We start from the raw sequence: 16473 nt of genomic DNA, 5'->3' as shown, positions 1-16473 counted from the left end.
TCTTCACTTTGTCCACTGAATATGAAGAAGTGGAATCCATTCCAGAAAAAGAACTTTGTCAAGCTGTGCCTGTGCACAGGGGCACACACACTCCACATTTCCTAACACAATAGTCAGAAGCTGCATTTTGTTATTGATTAGAAGGTGGAAAGTTCATGTAGTGTGTTGCCCAAACAAGGCGTGTCTGTAGCTGGCAATTAGATGTTCATGATTTCTCTGGAGCAGTCGTAAATGCTTCAGCCAGGAGAAGTGGTTTCCTCTTTGTTCAGTATTTTCTGTTTCTCAAATTCTCTATTCCCAAAATAATAAGGGATAGCCTTATTATTTTGTTGTTCAGTCAATGGCAGAGGCTTCCACTCTTTCCTCTTACAACTCTTTATGTTGATTTTATCTGTATATGTTTTCCTAATAGCTGGCTTTGCTATAATCAGTCCTACAAGTCTTGGTTGGGCCACTTACTGACAAGTACCCATCTGGAGCACTTTTGATTTTTGAAGTGTTTCCCTGTTGGTCCAAAACAGTCCTTGCTTGGTGATGTGACTTTCAGAACACATTCCATAGCCTTATAATTGCCTTCAGGACTTTTCATTTGAAGGCATATTTATTAGTCCATGTTGTCTCTTTATTTGTATTGAAGGTTTTAGGTGGGTCACTCAGGAAACTATAATAGGAACATCTTACACTCAGACCCCAGGAGTAACTAACTCCTTTAATTCATGAACACGTGCTTTCATCTATTAAGTAGAAAAAAACAGTTATTATATTGAGTCATACACAGCTACTTTTGTACTGTGTTATAAATACCAAAGAAACTATAACTACCTATAACATATTTCAGTCCCTTTGTAGATGTCACCAAAAAAACCTGGACCACCTGGTTTTTCCAAGCTCACTTTTTGTATGGCTCTGCTAATAGGTTATAAGTTATAACCTATAACCATTTGATGTTTGCATAAGTGTTTTTAAGTCTGGATAGCAGAATACACAAAATTGCTAGAAATTGTGATATCTGGAGGCTAGTTGCTATCGAACATAAGCTACTTATTTTCTTATTCCAGCTGTTCTGCTTGCTGTGATGCTGTCATAACATTGTAACACAGCTGTGAATCACTGTCTTCCTCATAGCTACCATTTGTTTGTTTACAAAGAATTTTTAAATTCTCTTATTAAATGTTGTATTTGAGTATAGGATGTTTATGTTTATTGTATCTGAATGTAACAGCACTGTTAAAATAGGATTTGGCAAATAGTTTATATTCCCCTACCAAACAACAGCAAACCAGTCTGCCAGTTACACCATAATTTGTCAAGGTTTATGAAGGTAATGGTAGAGGGTTTTGATGGCATAAACTAAAAAGTGTATATCCATAGTTTTGTTACAGCTCTTAGTGCAAAGCCTAAAATTAAATTAATATAACCTAAAGGAGGTGATGCTATCTGTGGTATAGAAACGCTAAAATATTAATGAAATTAAATATGCAGATACAGCATATTAAATATTAATGGCATTTTAATGTTAATCATGAGTAGAACTCATGCAAATGCCTTTTTTCATAATCTCAGCAAACTTGAAAATCCATCCCTCCCTTCATGTGGGGAAATAAAAACTAACATATATATTTTTATAAATATTTGGGGAACAGATTTGGATAAATTTTGTTTTTAAAATACCATCACTAATCAACCATGGGTTGTTTTCTAGAGTTTCTAAGTATGTCAGAGAAATGATGTTTAAAGCACTTGTGATACCATTTGTGTCTTAGCCCAGCTCTGGAGCCAGACCTGCAAATGCTGTATTTTATGGCCTTGGAGGTAGCCAGAATTAGAGAGGGAACTGAAGTCACAAGGATTTGGCTTGGCCCTTTGTTTGGGTCACTCTACTGTAAGCAGACTTATTTCCATGAAGTCTTTGACCAAAACCCTGCTCTAAATGGTTTTAAGCATGCAAGGACAAAAAAAATGCACATCTATATAAGTGATGCACATAGCAGTTATGGGATGCTGGGGTTGGGATCAGTGGTTCAGATTGAACCTGATTAAATTAAATTCTAACACTATAAGCTACTCTGGTTAAAACTTCTGTAATAATCTTTTTCTTATTTCCCATTCTCCCATCAAACAGAAAGAGAATTTGACCCAAATAAGCACTGTGGAGTACTGGATCCTGAAACAAAGAAACCTTGCACAAGATCACTCACCTGCAAGGTATTTTTCTTAGAAGATAAAATATCAGATGCTTTGTTATAGTTTAAATCCTACCACAGTAGTTTGAGAGGTCATACCTGCTCCTGTCTTACAGACAATGGGTATGGTATTCAGGCGCTGTCTTCAGGTAATTCTTTTGTGTAATTCTGTTTCTTTGAATCAGAGCATCTGCATTATTCCACTGATATTTCTAAAAAGATTTTTTTCTTGTCATTTTATTATGCAAAAAGCATTAACGTTTCATGTAGAAGCCCAAGTGTTATTTTAAATGCTTCTTTTTTGGTTCATGTGTGCAAGAATGTTGAAGTATAGTCAGTTTTTAGTAAAAAAAATTACCATATTTTTGTATAATAAATTACTTGGGGGCTGCCCTTGTAACAGTAATAACTTCTGTGTCAAAAAGTAGCTGCAAAGTGAGACATTTCTAATGAACATTTGTATGTGTATGTTCTGCCTGTCAGTAGAGATGATCAGCTAAATTTACTTTAAAATGTCTTCGTGTTTTTCAATCCAGTGAAATCAGCTTTTCATTGTAAGTTAAAAACTACAATTATTTTCCTAATATCTTAAAATTACTAGAATTCTATTTTCCATCTTTGAAAAGGTAAGTCAATAGTCTCAATTATATAAAAATAGTTGCAAAAAGTAATTTTAGCTGTGATGTTGGCATTTCTTAAGGATGACTTTATAAATTATCAAAGATAATGTGGAATAGCAGCTTTATTTCCATAACTGTGGCTAAAGTCGTTTGAAGTAGATTTTATCTTTTAGAGTAGTAGTGTATCAGAAGTATAGAGGACTCATAAACAATGTCATGCACACACAAATGCTTTTTAACCACCCTATTTTTAGACTCATTCACTTAATCATCGACGAGCAGTTCCAGGCCGTAAAAAACAGTTTGACATCCTTCTAGCTGAACACAAAGCTCGATCCAGGGAAAAAGAAGTTGCAAAAGACAAAGAGCATCCACCATCTGCAAGGGAAAGCTATCAGAGCCAGCCCACACCAGCACAAGACTCTCTATCAGGATCCTCAGTGAACTCTGGGCAAGAATCTAAAGTAACATCTCCTGCAAAATCTAGACCACCAAATTCTGTACTTCCAAGGTAAGCAGTTCTCCAGTGTGGGATGTTGTGTTCTGAGGGTGCTCTAAGAAATTTATTAGACTGTCATACAGCTCATTTTGTAAGCATTGAATGCTTCCTTAGGCTATTGCACAATAAAACATGTTAATATAAGAATTTCTGCTAGCTGATGTTAACTGAACTCTGTCCATGGTAGCCTCTGATCTAATTTGGAATGAGGAAAGGAATAGTGTCCACCTTTGACTCGGAATCTCAGACTAACAGCATTTTTTTGCTAAAATGGTCAGTAATAATTAGGAAAGATTATATTCAAATCATTCAGTCACATTTGAGAATAAAAGTCTGCTTACATGGATCAGTGTAGGTAGTACTGGTAAAATTCTGCACATTCATATAGAATTTTTCTCCAGAAATACTTTGCCAGTTGCATCAATGGAATTGTTGTAAAAAAAGATGTAATTTAGTGTTGATTTAAAACTACTGATATGAAACCGTCCATAGCATATCTTCCCTTGTTTTGGAGATTTTTCTTAGGACAAAAACAGTCTTCAGAAGGACAATGAACACTTCTGAAGGCATCCTTTTGCAAAAAGCAGTGTGAGGTATTTGATCTACTGAATTCTAATTATCCTCTGGAAAACTTCACATACGTTTTGTTTATTTGTGGGATTTCTGGGTACTAATTTTGTCTGGAGTGCATAGAACTAAATTAGTTGGCTTTGTTCATATTTATATTTTCTCATAATTTGTTTGCAGAAACCTTAGTCTGGATTGGGTGCTCATTTTGGGACTTTCCTACTACAATAGTCCCTGTTTCAAATAGATATTTCTTGTATTTGCTGTCTTACAGAGATAGCTATTTTCAGTGTTTTCTGTGTGGCCACCAAGCCTGAATGAAGTTTCATTCCTACAGTGGCAGAGGTGGGAGGGTTTGAGTGAAAAGACAATGAAAGAATAGCCACAGATCGACTGGTGCTTCTCTGCCTAATTCTTGTAAAAGCAGTGACCTTACAGTCCTTCCATAGAGAGGAGCACAGACAGACAGGTAGAGATGGGGTTTAGTGGGTGTTACAGTCAAAGTAGCAAAACTGGAGTGCAATTCCCTGAGAGTCAGCTGCAGGAGTTGCAGAGGTAGTAGTACTGGAGGAGGGGGTTTGGGCAGTCAGACACAGTGTGAGTCCTGCGCTGATGCCATCGGTGAGCAATCCCTGCGCAGGTCAGGAGAGGGCTCCTGTCTGCAGGCCTGGGGACTGCTCTGTCCTGAGAGCATGAACTTGTGAGGCTGAAGATCATCTACAGATTCTGCCCAGTGTGGACATCTCCAGCCTCAGAGCTCTCCAAACATGTTGTTGTACGTGTTGTACAGACTGTAATTGAGAGCCTTTTCCACCCCCACTTCTAATCTAATCTGTTTTCAAACTACTTTTGAAAGGCAAAGCACATACTCTGTGATGCAAAGACATTCCTACTTTGTTTTATGGCATTTTAGACAAAGGTAAAGAAAACCAACATGCTGTGAGGAGTTCTCTCAGTTACTTCACTCACTAATTACCCATAGAAGGGGGTCAGATAAACACCTTTTATTTAGTACAGTAATTTTAGTAGGATTTTTGTAATTGGACCCTTAGGATTAATCAAGCAGCAGAGTAATGGTTCAGTGTAAGAGGATTTTATATAGCTGATTTTTATTTGTGTTTTAAATATATTTTGTCTCTCTCAAGATCTGAAATCCAACTTCATGACAAATTTAAAATTTCAGGCAATAGAAGGGTGCTTCTGTTAACATGAACTTGATGACAACTCCACAATGTATTTCTGACAAGACCAAATGTCAGCTATTCAGTGTTTTTTACTGTCCTTGTTTACACTGATAATTTCTGGTATCATTTGCTTTGATGCGTGATGCCAGCAGGTAGGTTTATAGAGCCTTTGAATGCTGGTGATTTAAATGTATATTCTCCTTCTAGACCTTCATCTGCAAATAGCATAAACAGCAACAGTTCTTCAAACCACAGTGGGTACGTACCAGAACTGCCACTGCCTTCCATGGGAGGAGATATCACAAGCAGATTGTCCAGTGATGAAGGAGAAGCGGATGGAGCTGAAGAATCTGAGAAATTAGACTGTCATTTTTCTGGACACCATCCCAGACCTCTTGGGGTATGTGTCAGTCTCTGGCATGCCTTGTCATTGTTCTTGAATAATTAGGGAGGGGAGAACAAATAACTAATTTAAGAAGATGATAAGGAATGGAGACCTCACATTCTGAGAACTGTTCTAAAGAGAAAAAATACATTCAACAGAAAAAGGTAAGGATGGGATAAGGTAGGAGGAGACCACTGGACAGTACACATGATACATGGATGCAGGACAAGATGCTCAGCAGAAAATCAGACATTCTGTTTTTAGATTGTCCTCTCAGTAGACCTCAAATTAGGTATAGTTCTGCTAAACTGAGGAAAGTTGCATTGCTTTAAATGTGACATGAGCAGATACTGTCTTGCTTGTTGCAGTTCTTACAAAACTGTACCTTGCAGTTGGTGGCAGAAGGCTATACAGTCCTCCATTCATTTCTGTAGTCTGATTTAAAGCTCTAATTAAATGTCATTTATGTGAATGTATGTGGACTTAGAAACTATTGCTTTGTTCGTCTCAAAATGTGAAGGCTCTAGTGGTGGCTCAAGTAGGTTTGAGCAGCTAATTGTGTCTTTCTCCTGTGTTAGTGAGAAATTTCATTATAACTAGTAAAAGCCGCTTTGTGGCATTGTATCTGCAGTGTGAATTTGTTTACACTGTTCAAACCAAGAAGCAGTGGAAGAACTCTTGAAGTTCTTAGGAGTTGGTTCTCATAAAAATTGAACCAAGGAATACACTTACATATTTTCCATATAATACGCAGAATAAAACAAACATTGTAATAACTGGTAGCATTGTTTGTGTTCCCTAGAGCTAAGGAGAACTTGTTACTGTCAGACCAGGAAAAAGTATGACCCAAACATAAAACATTAAATGACTGTCAGATGAAATCCTGCATTTGGCTCTTACAGAGAAAATGAGAATTACCATAGTGCACATAATACTGTGATATGCAGAAACCTTCTATTTCCTTGGTACTATTGTATACTAATTTGGTTTTACTGACTGCTTCTCTACGAATTAAAAACTAAAGGTGTGCTGCATGGGTGCCCACATAGCTCAAAAATAATCTAAGTGCAGCCAGTTCTTGTACATGCTTCAGCAGTGAGGCGTGGCTGTCAATAGCCATTTTGGTTTAGGATCCTAGTTCTGTTCAAGGCAAACCCACTGACTCATCTGTTCTCTGAAATCTTAGCATCTCCCAACTGAAGCAGTTACTGGTAGCAAAACCAGTTCTTAGTCCATATCGGTGTGAAGTCAGAAAAGATAGTGTAAATCACCTCCAGTTCATGCTAAATTGCTGAATTTCATATTCAAGTAGACTGTTTTCCTTACAAAGTCCCTCTCCTGGCCAGGTGGTAATAATTGATCAGGGGAAAGAAAGTCAGTAGCTACTTACATTGCCTCTTGGTGGTACTTGGTGTTGGTGGTAGCTCACTGAGAGATGAAGTTTATCAACCTTGGTGGTGTTTTTAATTAACCTGTTTAATATGTCATGAAACAGACTTAAAATGAACAGTTGCAGTCACCGCTTGCTGTCCACTGAGCTGACAAGTACTTTGGGTGGATGCTCTTCTACCACATCAGTGCTTCTGCTGTCAGCCAGAATTGGTGTGACTGAGTCCCTTGTATGGTGTGGAGAGTTGCCTTGTTTTTTGAGGATGATTTGTAACAGATTTGTCTCCTACAAACAGGCATTGCAGCAGTTCTCTGCATCAGGTAGATGAGTAAGGCTGAGCTGAAGCAAAAGAGCAGATTCCTGATTGTAACATTTCAGTGTAGTAAGACTTTTCAGGAAGTTCTCCAGAGGAAGTGGTGCAAGTACTCCTGAGCTCTGCAGAATTCTCTAAATACTACTCCTACAGTTGATTTTCCTGCACTGTGAAGAGTGTATCCCATGTTCTGTTGTAGCACAGATGCCATGGATGATAATTTACTTTTTTTACTGAAATGTCAGGGATTTGTTTATTAAGTAGATACTAAAGATGTTCCTTTGCACTTTTTTTTCTCTTCAGTTGTGTTTTTATTGCTGTCGTGCAATTATGAAATTCAAGGCACATAGAACAGTGTAACTTGTCTTTTTGAGGCAGTAAGATTTTTTTCTTTTAAAGTACCTCAGCAGTTGCATTCTTTTTCTGGCACTGATTTGTTAATGAAGTATGAAATATACTTTAAGCTGAAATATTATGCACATCTTTCATAATTCTTAATAAAACCTATTTATACTGTAGATAATGAAAACCACACTTTAAAACTTTAAAAGAAGTTTTATATGCATGATGCAAATTACAGCAGTGTTCCTTGATCTATCAAGAAATATTTCAATATGTAGAAATACATTTTTATAAGCAACATTGAAATGCCTTTTCTTTCAGTTCTGTTCGTATGGCAGTCGCTTAATGGGAAGAGGGTACTATGTCTTCGACAGAAGATGGGACCATTTTCGATTCGCACTGAACTCCATGGTAGAAAAACACTTGAACTCACAGATGTGGAAGTAAGTAGGATTTTTATATTTGGTGGGTAATTTGCATTTTTTAATCTGTAAAATTTCTAAATGAACCACTCCATGGCCAGTGTTTGTAAAATGACCTCTGTATTAAGATATTGCAATAACATGTGTACAAATTCTCTCTGTTGAGGAATATACAGCCCAACAGAACGTTGTCCTAGTCCGATGTAAATGTCTGCAGAGATTTTTGCTTAGAATGTTGTGCCTTTATCATGTCCCTGTATTACCCATTCAGGCTTTGCTGTGCAAGACTTTTTAGTTGTAAGATGAGGAACTTGGTGCACATCTTCTGTGTGTAAGATGGAATATGATAGGTTTTTAATCCATAGTGCCCTTACTGCCTTTGGGAGCATAAAATACTGATTGTTACTCACTATTGAACCATCTCTCTATCACATATGCAGGTTCCAAGCACTATAGGCTTTGACTACACAGATCCGTTGAAAAAAACTGCACTTCTAAAATAGATGTTAATTCTTTTTTTTAAGAAAAGTAGTTATAAGTTCATGGCATCTGCAGATAGGATGGATTTTTGGGGTGTTCTGCTGCAGAATATGCATTCTTCTTCCAATGTAATGATGCTAAAGTGCAGTGTTTCATGTCACTGTTTATTATCAGGACTGTGTTATATTCATTGGATGCCAGCCATTAGATAAACAAGGTTTGATTTTTATTTAAATATATATTTTTAAGCACTAAAGCTTGGCTTGTCTGACTAACCTGATAACTTAATGATAACGGTGCCATTGTGCTAGGAGATACAGTTTGGAAATGATTGGTTCTGCCATAAAAGGGCCAGTTTCATGTCTGTTCAGAGACTGATCAATCTGCTTTGTAAGTTCATAAACTATTGTCTATCACGTTCCACAAATAAAAATATTTTAGTTTCCTTATATAGGGAGATTAAAATTTGTTACCCATTGGCTTTATTTGTCAGGAGAAAACATGCTTGGATATCTGGAAAAAATAGTACAAACTAGTACAGAAAACAAAACCACTATAGTAGTTACTTGATACCAGAAGTAAACAGGCCTTATGCTACTCCCACTAAATCTAATTTTAAAAGTTTTCCTAAATTTTAACTGTTTATGTAGTCTCTAATACTTTAATGAGCTCCAGCCATACTCACTTGTCTGTATAACAGAGGCAGCTGACAGTGCCTAACCCCTGTTTTATTCCTCTCGTCTGGACTGACCTTTCCCTGTGCTCCCCAAGCAGAGCTGGGTGTGAGGCTGCTGTGCTGTAGCTCTGCAGCTGTGGCCAGAGGTACAGGGGTGCAGGGCCATGTGCTCAGAGCTGTAACATTAACAAGGTACTTTCATCCCTAGTTCTCAAAGTACCTTGCAAAGGTGGGTATAAATTGTTGGCCCTTCTCTAAAAGAAACCTGGAGGACAGCTCTGATAAGCAGCTTTGTTTGCCTTGCAAGTGGCAGGCAGTAGGACTTCATAATTTCTGGTGGCATGGACTGTATGTAATCCCTTATGTAATTGTGCCATAAACAGTGTTCTGTCCAACAGTCTCCATAGGAGGAATACCTGGAGAGAGCACTTGTAATTAGGATTTCATTTATGATAAAACAGCACACCCAGGGCTGCTCTTTTATCTGTGAGGGCAAGAGTATGCCTTTAAAAATGGGAAAAGTGTCAGTAGTGAGGATAACAAGGGCAGAGTTATGGGGCTGTACAGCTTCTTGGAAAAGAGAGATCGGATTAAACTGTGCATTAAATTTAAGTCTAAATAATGGGAATAGCTCACATTATAGTTTTTCAAGAGACATTATGAAGGTCTGGTTCTTTGATAATACCACATTAGATAAAATAATAGATGATGACTGAATGGAAAGGAATTTGGATACATCCTGCTAATTTAACAGGTAATATTATTATACTTTCTTCTCAAAAGAATATTCAGCTGTTTATAAAGCTTGTCAAGCTGTGCTGAATATTTTGTCAATTTTTCAATATCAGTGAAAATTAATCAATAACTTACCTGTTTAATCCAATCTAACCAGCTCTTAAATGAGCTGTTGGGAATAGCACTGCAATTGGAAAGATATTATCTTTCCTCTTTATACTCAATGATTAAATGCTTCACAACCCCCCAGACTGGCTCACTTACTACCTTAATGAAATCTAACCTGTGAGTTTAGGTTGATATTGAAACTGTTCTACAACTTGAACTTCGAAGCAAAACATATACAATTAATGAAACTTAGTGACTAGCATAAGTATAGGTGCCAATGTCAGGCATTTTATTTGCCTTTTTTAATTGTTTGGTAAAATAAGAAAAGGAGAAAGGCCATGAAATTTGTAATAATGTGTTTTAATTTTAATACTGTGCTCTTAATTGCTGTATGTGATTAATAGAATACAATAGGAATCAAAATTATAATGAACTAGGTTTGCCTTTTTGAATAAGTTAATGGAAATTATTTCCTATCTGCATTGTTTGGATGGAATTTTTAATGTATCTCTCTTCTTATTTTTTTCCTTTCCTTTTCTATTTAGGAAAATTCCTCCTGCAGCAGACAGTCCCATGCCTTCTCCAGCAGCACATGTCTCCACTCCTTTCCCAGCATCAGTCTTACAGCCCTTCAGCAACCCCAGTGCGGTGTATATTCCTTCAACACCTATCAGTTCAAGGATCACTTCTTCTTACATAATGACATCAGCCATGTTATCAAATGCAGCCTTTGTGACAACGGCAGAGACAAATTCCATTGTGTCACACACCACAGCTTTTCCTCACGTGGCTGCAAGCCTGAGTATCATGGACTCAACTTTTAAGGCGCCATCAGCTGTGTCACCAGTGCCAGCAGTCATCCCTTCCCCATCCCACAAGCCATCCAAAACAAAAACCAGCAAATCCTCAAAAGTGAAAGACCTGTCATCTCGGAGTGATGAGTCTTCAAGTAACAAAAAGAAAAAGCCGCAGTCGTCGTCTTCATCGTCGTCATCATCCTCATTATCTTTGCAGACATCTTCCTCATCTTCATTTTCAGGGTCCCACAAAAAGAACTGTGTCCTGAACCCCAGTTCAACGTTGAACTCCTATCAGGCGACATCCTCCTATAACAGTGTGTCTGTGCACAATACCAATAATGGAACAAGCCCACTCAGTGCCAAATCGGAGCCCTCAGGACGGACTTCATTGTCAAGTAGTTCAACAGACTCAGTGAAACACATGAGCATGGTAGTGAGCAGTATTGACTCTTCTAATCTGTCTGTATCTTCTCTCGTGCACCACTCAGGGGACCACTCCCTGGGAGCACATAATGCAGTGTCTTCTCTACCCCTTTCTTTTGACAAATCAGAAGGAAAAAAACGTAAAAACTCTAGTTCTAGTAGCAAAGCCTGTAAAATCACTAAAATGCCTGGTATGAATAGTGTTCATAGAAAGAGCACTGCCAACCTTATTTCTGCGGTGCCAGATCCTACAAGCAGCTCCATCTCTCGGCAGGTAAGGGACTCTTCCTGTTATTTTTTTGCAGATCATGTCTGACTTCCTTGAAATATTTCATGCTGAAAAGAAAATATCACATTTGCTTCAGATGGGTTTTCATCACACAACTTACTTTCTAGGTTTGTACAGAAACGTATTTGTATTTGTTTTGTACCAGTCATAGAAAGATGTTTTGAGAGTTAAAAAAAATTATATATATACATATATATACTTTCTCAAAATATTTTTATGAGATTTTTTTTATTCAATTATTAAAGTAGCTATTTGTATCTCTGAAAGTAAAACTGAATGTCCAGAATGGATACATAATTTTTAGAATTTTTTTTTCTTAGTTCTCATCTCTCTGAAATAAATTGTGTTATTGAAACAGGAAGATGAGAGTCAGAATTTCTGTTTATTTCTTTCCCCAAACTTGTTGCTGGTTCATTTCCTAATGTTATGCAAGTCTCTTGATATTTCTTCTTTAAAACACCTCTACCTTTCTCCTGGGGAGAGTCTGAGGTGCCTAACCTCAGATGCTGTTTCCTGCTTGAAACTGGAAAAATTAAGAAATTAGGGTCTTAATCAGATGACCTTTAGTGGACATTTGGTTACCTTTTTCAGTGTACATGTGTTCAAGAATATTAAAGTCAGTGCAGCAGATAAGGTTTGACACGCTTGCTTCATTGATAGCAGCAGAGCTTTGGCTCCTCTTTCAGTAGTGCTACATAAGGACAAAAGTGTATGTGGAGGAAGATCTGGTGGGAAAACTGCCAATGCAATCTTTATAATGACCTACTGTTCCATTCTGCTACTGTGCGCAGTGCACACAGAGCAGCGCTTGGCCCTGGCCTCTGGAAGACAAAGCCATAGAAATTAGGATACTTCAGAGAATCCAGAGAAGGTAGCTTAGGAATATTTTTTTTTTTTGGTGACACTCTCATTTCCTGAGGATATTGCACATAAAAACAGGTGGAATTTGGAAAAGAAGATGGCAAGGGCAAAGCAATCTATAAGTAATAATGGCAGAAAGGGGAGAGGAAAAAAGGAATAAATGAATCCTAAAGCTGGTATAGGAGGCAGAATGAAGGTCTCAAAGAATGGCCTAGCAGGTATATTTTCTCTTTCCTACTTCCAGCAGAGGTGCAACAGAGATGACTTGTTTGGCTTTTTAAAATGGGGAGTGGCATTGCCTTTCTATTGTAAGCCTCTTAAATGTGTCCTGCAATCAGAACTGATCTTCAAGAGCTGAAGTCAGCAGAGGTTGCTGTAAATTCTTCCTTCTGTCACACAATCTGAATTTTGAAACGTGTGCCCTAAAAAGATTAAATTGCCCGGAGGTTTAAGGTGTCAAATGGAAAGAAAAAGTAAGTACGTGCAAATTGGTACTTTGGTACAAAGATGGGTAATAGGAGATGGATTGTATAATCTTTTCACAGTACATAGACTGTATCTGGAGCTAGTGCAGTGTGAGGAAACCTTACAGACGAGGTTCTGAGTTCAGGTTCTGAGTTCAGATTCTGAGCTCCCTTGGGATCAGATCTGCTCCTGTGTGCCGGTCCCGTTTCAGTTTGTGATGTATTTCATCGTGCTGCACAGTAAATAAACTGTAAGAAATCAATCTGAGGTCTTTGCTAAATATTTGTAAAAATGTAATTCTGACTAATATTTTTTTCTTAAGATGCTAAATATTTGTAATGAGTGTTACAATATAGAGATATTTAAATGTTATATATATATATGTATACATGCATATATGTGTTTGTACAGTTGGTCACACTTTCCTCTTATACTGCTGGTTTTTGGAGCTACAACAGAAGTCAAAAATAGGAGGTAAAATGGAATTAATTGTATTTCAGAAGTCAGTCTGGCAGCTCATTGTCTTTGGGACAAGGATACTGTATGCAGTACAACATAAATGGAATTTGTACCTATTTAAGCATATGGGTCAAATATACATACTCTACATGTGTTTATTGAAGCTCTGGAGAATACAATACTTAAATTCCCTTTTAAGCTGTGCTGGTTGACTTGCTGTGTTCTAGTAATGCAATTACAGTAAAAATCCTGCCCCAAAAAATGGTGTGGCTTAAAATCTTGCTCCTGTTCCTTCATATAATAGGGCAAATTGAAGAAACTAGGAACATAGCAATGGGTGATAGGCTCAGGTACAGTTTTCGTACTTAATTCAACTCTAGACTGGATAGATAGTAACTGAAAGTGTTAACCATTGGGTTTTGAAGTACATTTTATTTTTAAAAGAGAAAAAAAGGGGAAAAAAAGGGGAAAAAAAGGGGAAAAAAAGGATTTGAGTTTTGGCCTCACACTTACACTTTTGAAATGGTTTCCCGTCATTAAAGACCCAGGATATCTGGGAACCTTTCTTTAGTTTGAGTGCTGTACCTGTTCAGCCTGTGTGACTATTTCTCCATTTAAGAGGAGGAGATATATTTATTATGAAGGGGTTTATGAATGCTGTAAAGATGTATACAGAGGAGAAAGATTTGCAGGTGTGTCCCAATATTCTGAAGGACCAAGAAAGATACAAGGTTGCGTATCTTTAGTCAAGATTTGTGCTTAAAGAATGTTATGCTCCAAAGAACAGCTGTGACAGGCAAAACAAGCTGAAGGGAGCAGGACAGGAAAAGACCCATCCTTTTAATCTTCATGCACCATGGGAGCACCTTCAAAACTGGTTGTAAATAAAAACTTTGAAGATTTATTCTGGATAGAATGTGAGCAGAGAACACAGTTTCAAACAATCTCTGTGTGAGAAAGGGCAGGTGTGGAAAGGAAGAGAGAGGCTGCCTTTCACTCTGTACATGAAATGGCAGAGTAACAAACAATGCTGCAGAAGGGAAGAAAAAAACTGCCCTTGTGAAGGCCCTGCCAGCCAGTGCCACAGCCCCACCAAGTCAGTAAGAAACTGTCTACTGCATTTCTGACTGTCCAGGAGACAGCTCCTTGCTACCTGTCCATTAAAGGATTAATATGATGTTACTTGAAGTCAGTGACTTTGTAAACAGCTATTCACACTGCAGTCATCTGCCATTTGCAGACAGGTGTCCATGGTTAATTTTTATCAGTCTTGTAACCCCTGAGGAACTACTCCTCTAACTCAACAGCTGAGTCCCTTCTTGTGTCACAACAGAAATGTCTACACCATGTTTACAGGTCATTGTAGAAAAACCTATGACAGGCTGCTCTTGCAGAGTGCTGTAAACTCACAAACATTGAAACAAGCAGTTGGAATATTGCAGTATTATAACTAAGTACTTTTAAAATGTATGTATGTGTACTACAATTTACACTTACTCCCAAAGAAATTCTCCGATGCAGTAAATGCAAATTCGAATCTCTGGAGTTTGGCTCTTATGATTAAAATTTGCTTTATTGATTAATGATATATGGAAAAAAGTGGAATAACTTAGAGCATGCTCTAGTGCTTGGCCACTTGGTTTAAGCTCCCCAGGAGTGGGGAAGGTCTCCTGGGGAGGATCCCATGACCTGGAACACTGTGCTCTCTGAATAGCTGCTCTAAGTAACTAGAGAAACCAGTATTACAGTTTAGAGAAGTGGGGGGGGTGTTGTAGTTTATATTCCCTCAGCAACTGTTTTGTATGTTATTTTCTGACCTGTAACAGTATTTGTGTGCCTTTTAAGACTATTTAAAGTATACAGGCTCTGAGAGATAATGATGCTTCTATCTGAAGCATATCTTTTGCAATCACAAAATACCTGTGTTCCTAATGCAATGCGATTAGTACCATGTTACACAGGGAGGGGAGGCCATCACCAGCTTCTGAATTCAGCTGACAAATATGCATCTCAATACTGCTCAATTAATGTTTTTCAGATTGGAAAAAATAGCAGTGTAGCTTTGTCACAATCCAGTCCTTCGAGTACATCAAACCCAGTACACAACAGACAAGTAAGTTGCTTTTAAAAAAGTGTACTTAAGTAGTCTGTAAGCAGTTTTGAAGCATTTTATACTATAAAACCTTAAAATACAATTTCTTTATTAATAGAGTTCTTTATAGAAACTGTCATTTGGTGTAGTAATACTAGATTTCTCCTCTCATGTATTTTTTTCCAGCTATTTTCCCCTTCAAGAATTATGAATTACAAATTTTTGCTTGTTTTTCACCACCTGTATTACAGCTGTAATACAGCTCAGGTTGGCTCATGGCTTAGCCAGCTGCTCACTGGCTGTTGCTTTGGTGATAGAGGCTCAGCAGCAGCAGCAGCAGGTCTCTTTTGGTTTTTCTATCCAACTTCTGCTGAGCAAGATGGCACAGCAGAGTCCCCAGACTGGCACAGGAGGGTCAGCATTTAAAAATAGGCCAGAAGTGAAGCAGCAAAGGAGGAGCAGAAACAGGACAGAGAAGATGAGGCACTTGACTATTCAGAGAAACTAATCTGAAAGCATAACTAACCCATGTGTAATACGAGCTCATCTTCAATAGGCTGTAATAAATGCTGTAACTCAGCTTTTTTGATCCAACCCTCATCTGTCTGGAGGACTGCTACACTGATTCATTTTAATATAGCCCCTACTATTGACTCTCCAAGTTGAGTACTTTATCAAGAATTAAATATCAAATTCTTTAGTGTGAAAAAGTTTCCCACCTCAGCAAGGTATAATCACAAGTAATCCAGAGGATTTTTCTGTACAGCCAGTGTCTTAGAATTCTGTTATGTATTCTGGCTAAATTATGCATGGATAGTTGTTCCAAATGGTTGTGCTGCTTAGTTTCTGCACTGTAGACACAGGAAAAGAATAGTAATGATAACCCACCACTGTATGCCCATTCAAAATACTCCGAATTACTCATATCTAGAGATTAACTGGCAAACAGTTGGGGCTTTTTTTCTCTCACTGCTGGATGCAAAGCAATATATGTATAGAAGAACTACTCTGAAGGGAAAAAAGTGGAAAGTTTCTTCATACTTCTAGGGAGTGGCATTTTCCTGTATGACACTCATCCAACTGCCAGTGACAAACTGTTCTGAAGTGCAAAATTGTTTTTGTTTTAACATCTTGCTCCTGTGTTATTATAAGATACACACTACCCAGGGAGCAGAACTTG

At 37.8% G+C, this 16473-nt stretch overlaps 1 protein-coding gene across 8 annotated transcripts in view; it reads left to right on the top strand.

Annotated features, from left to right (window-relative positions):
• Window positions 1-16473, top strand: part of ATXN7L1 (ataxin 7 like 1) — a 111760-nt gene that overhangs the window by 90698 nt on the left and 4589 nt on the right. For 7 of the 8 annotated variants that reach the window (XM_033057816.2, XM_033057817.2, XM_033057815.1 and 4 more), the window contains 6 exons: window positions 2123-2205; window positions 3058-3314; window positions 5261-5453; window positions 7805-7926; window positions 10450-11401; window positions 15240-15314. In XM_033057816.2, the coding sequence (XP_032913707.1) occupies window positions 2123-2205; window positions 3058-3314; window positions 5261-5453; window positions 7805-7926; window positions 10450-11401; window positions 15240-15314 (1682 nt within the window). The other variant, XM_033057814.1, reaches the window with a different exon arrangement.

This window comes from Catharus ustulatus, chromosome 4 (assembly GCF_009819885.2).
Source record: "Catharus ustulatus isolate bCatUst1 chromosome 4, bCatUst1.pri.v2, whole genome shotgun sequence".
Taxonomy (NCBI): domain Eukaryota; kingdom Metazoa; phylum Chordata; class Aves; order Passeriformes; family Turdidae; genus Catharus; species Catharus ustulatus.
This window is presented reverse-complemented; position numbering and strand designations above follow the sequence as displayed.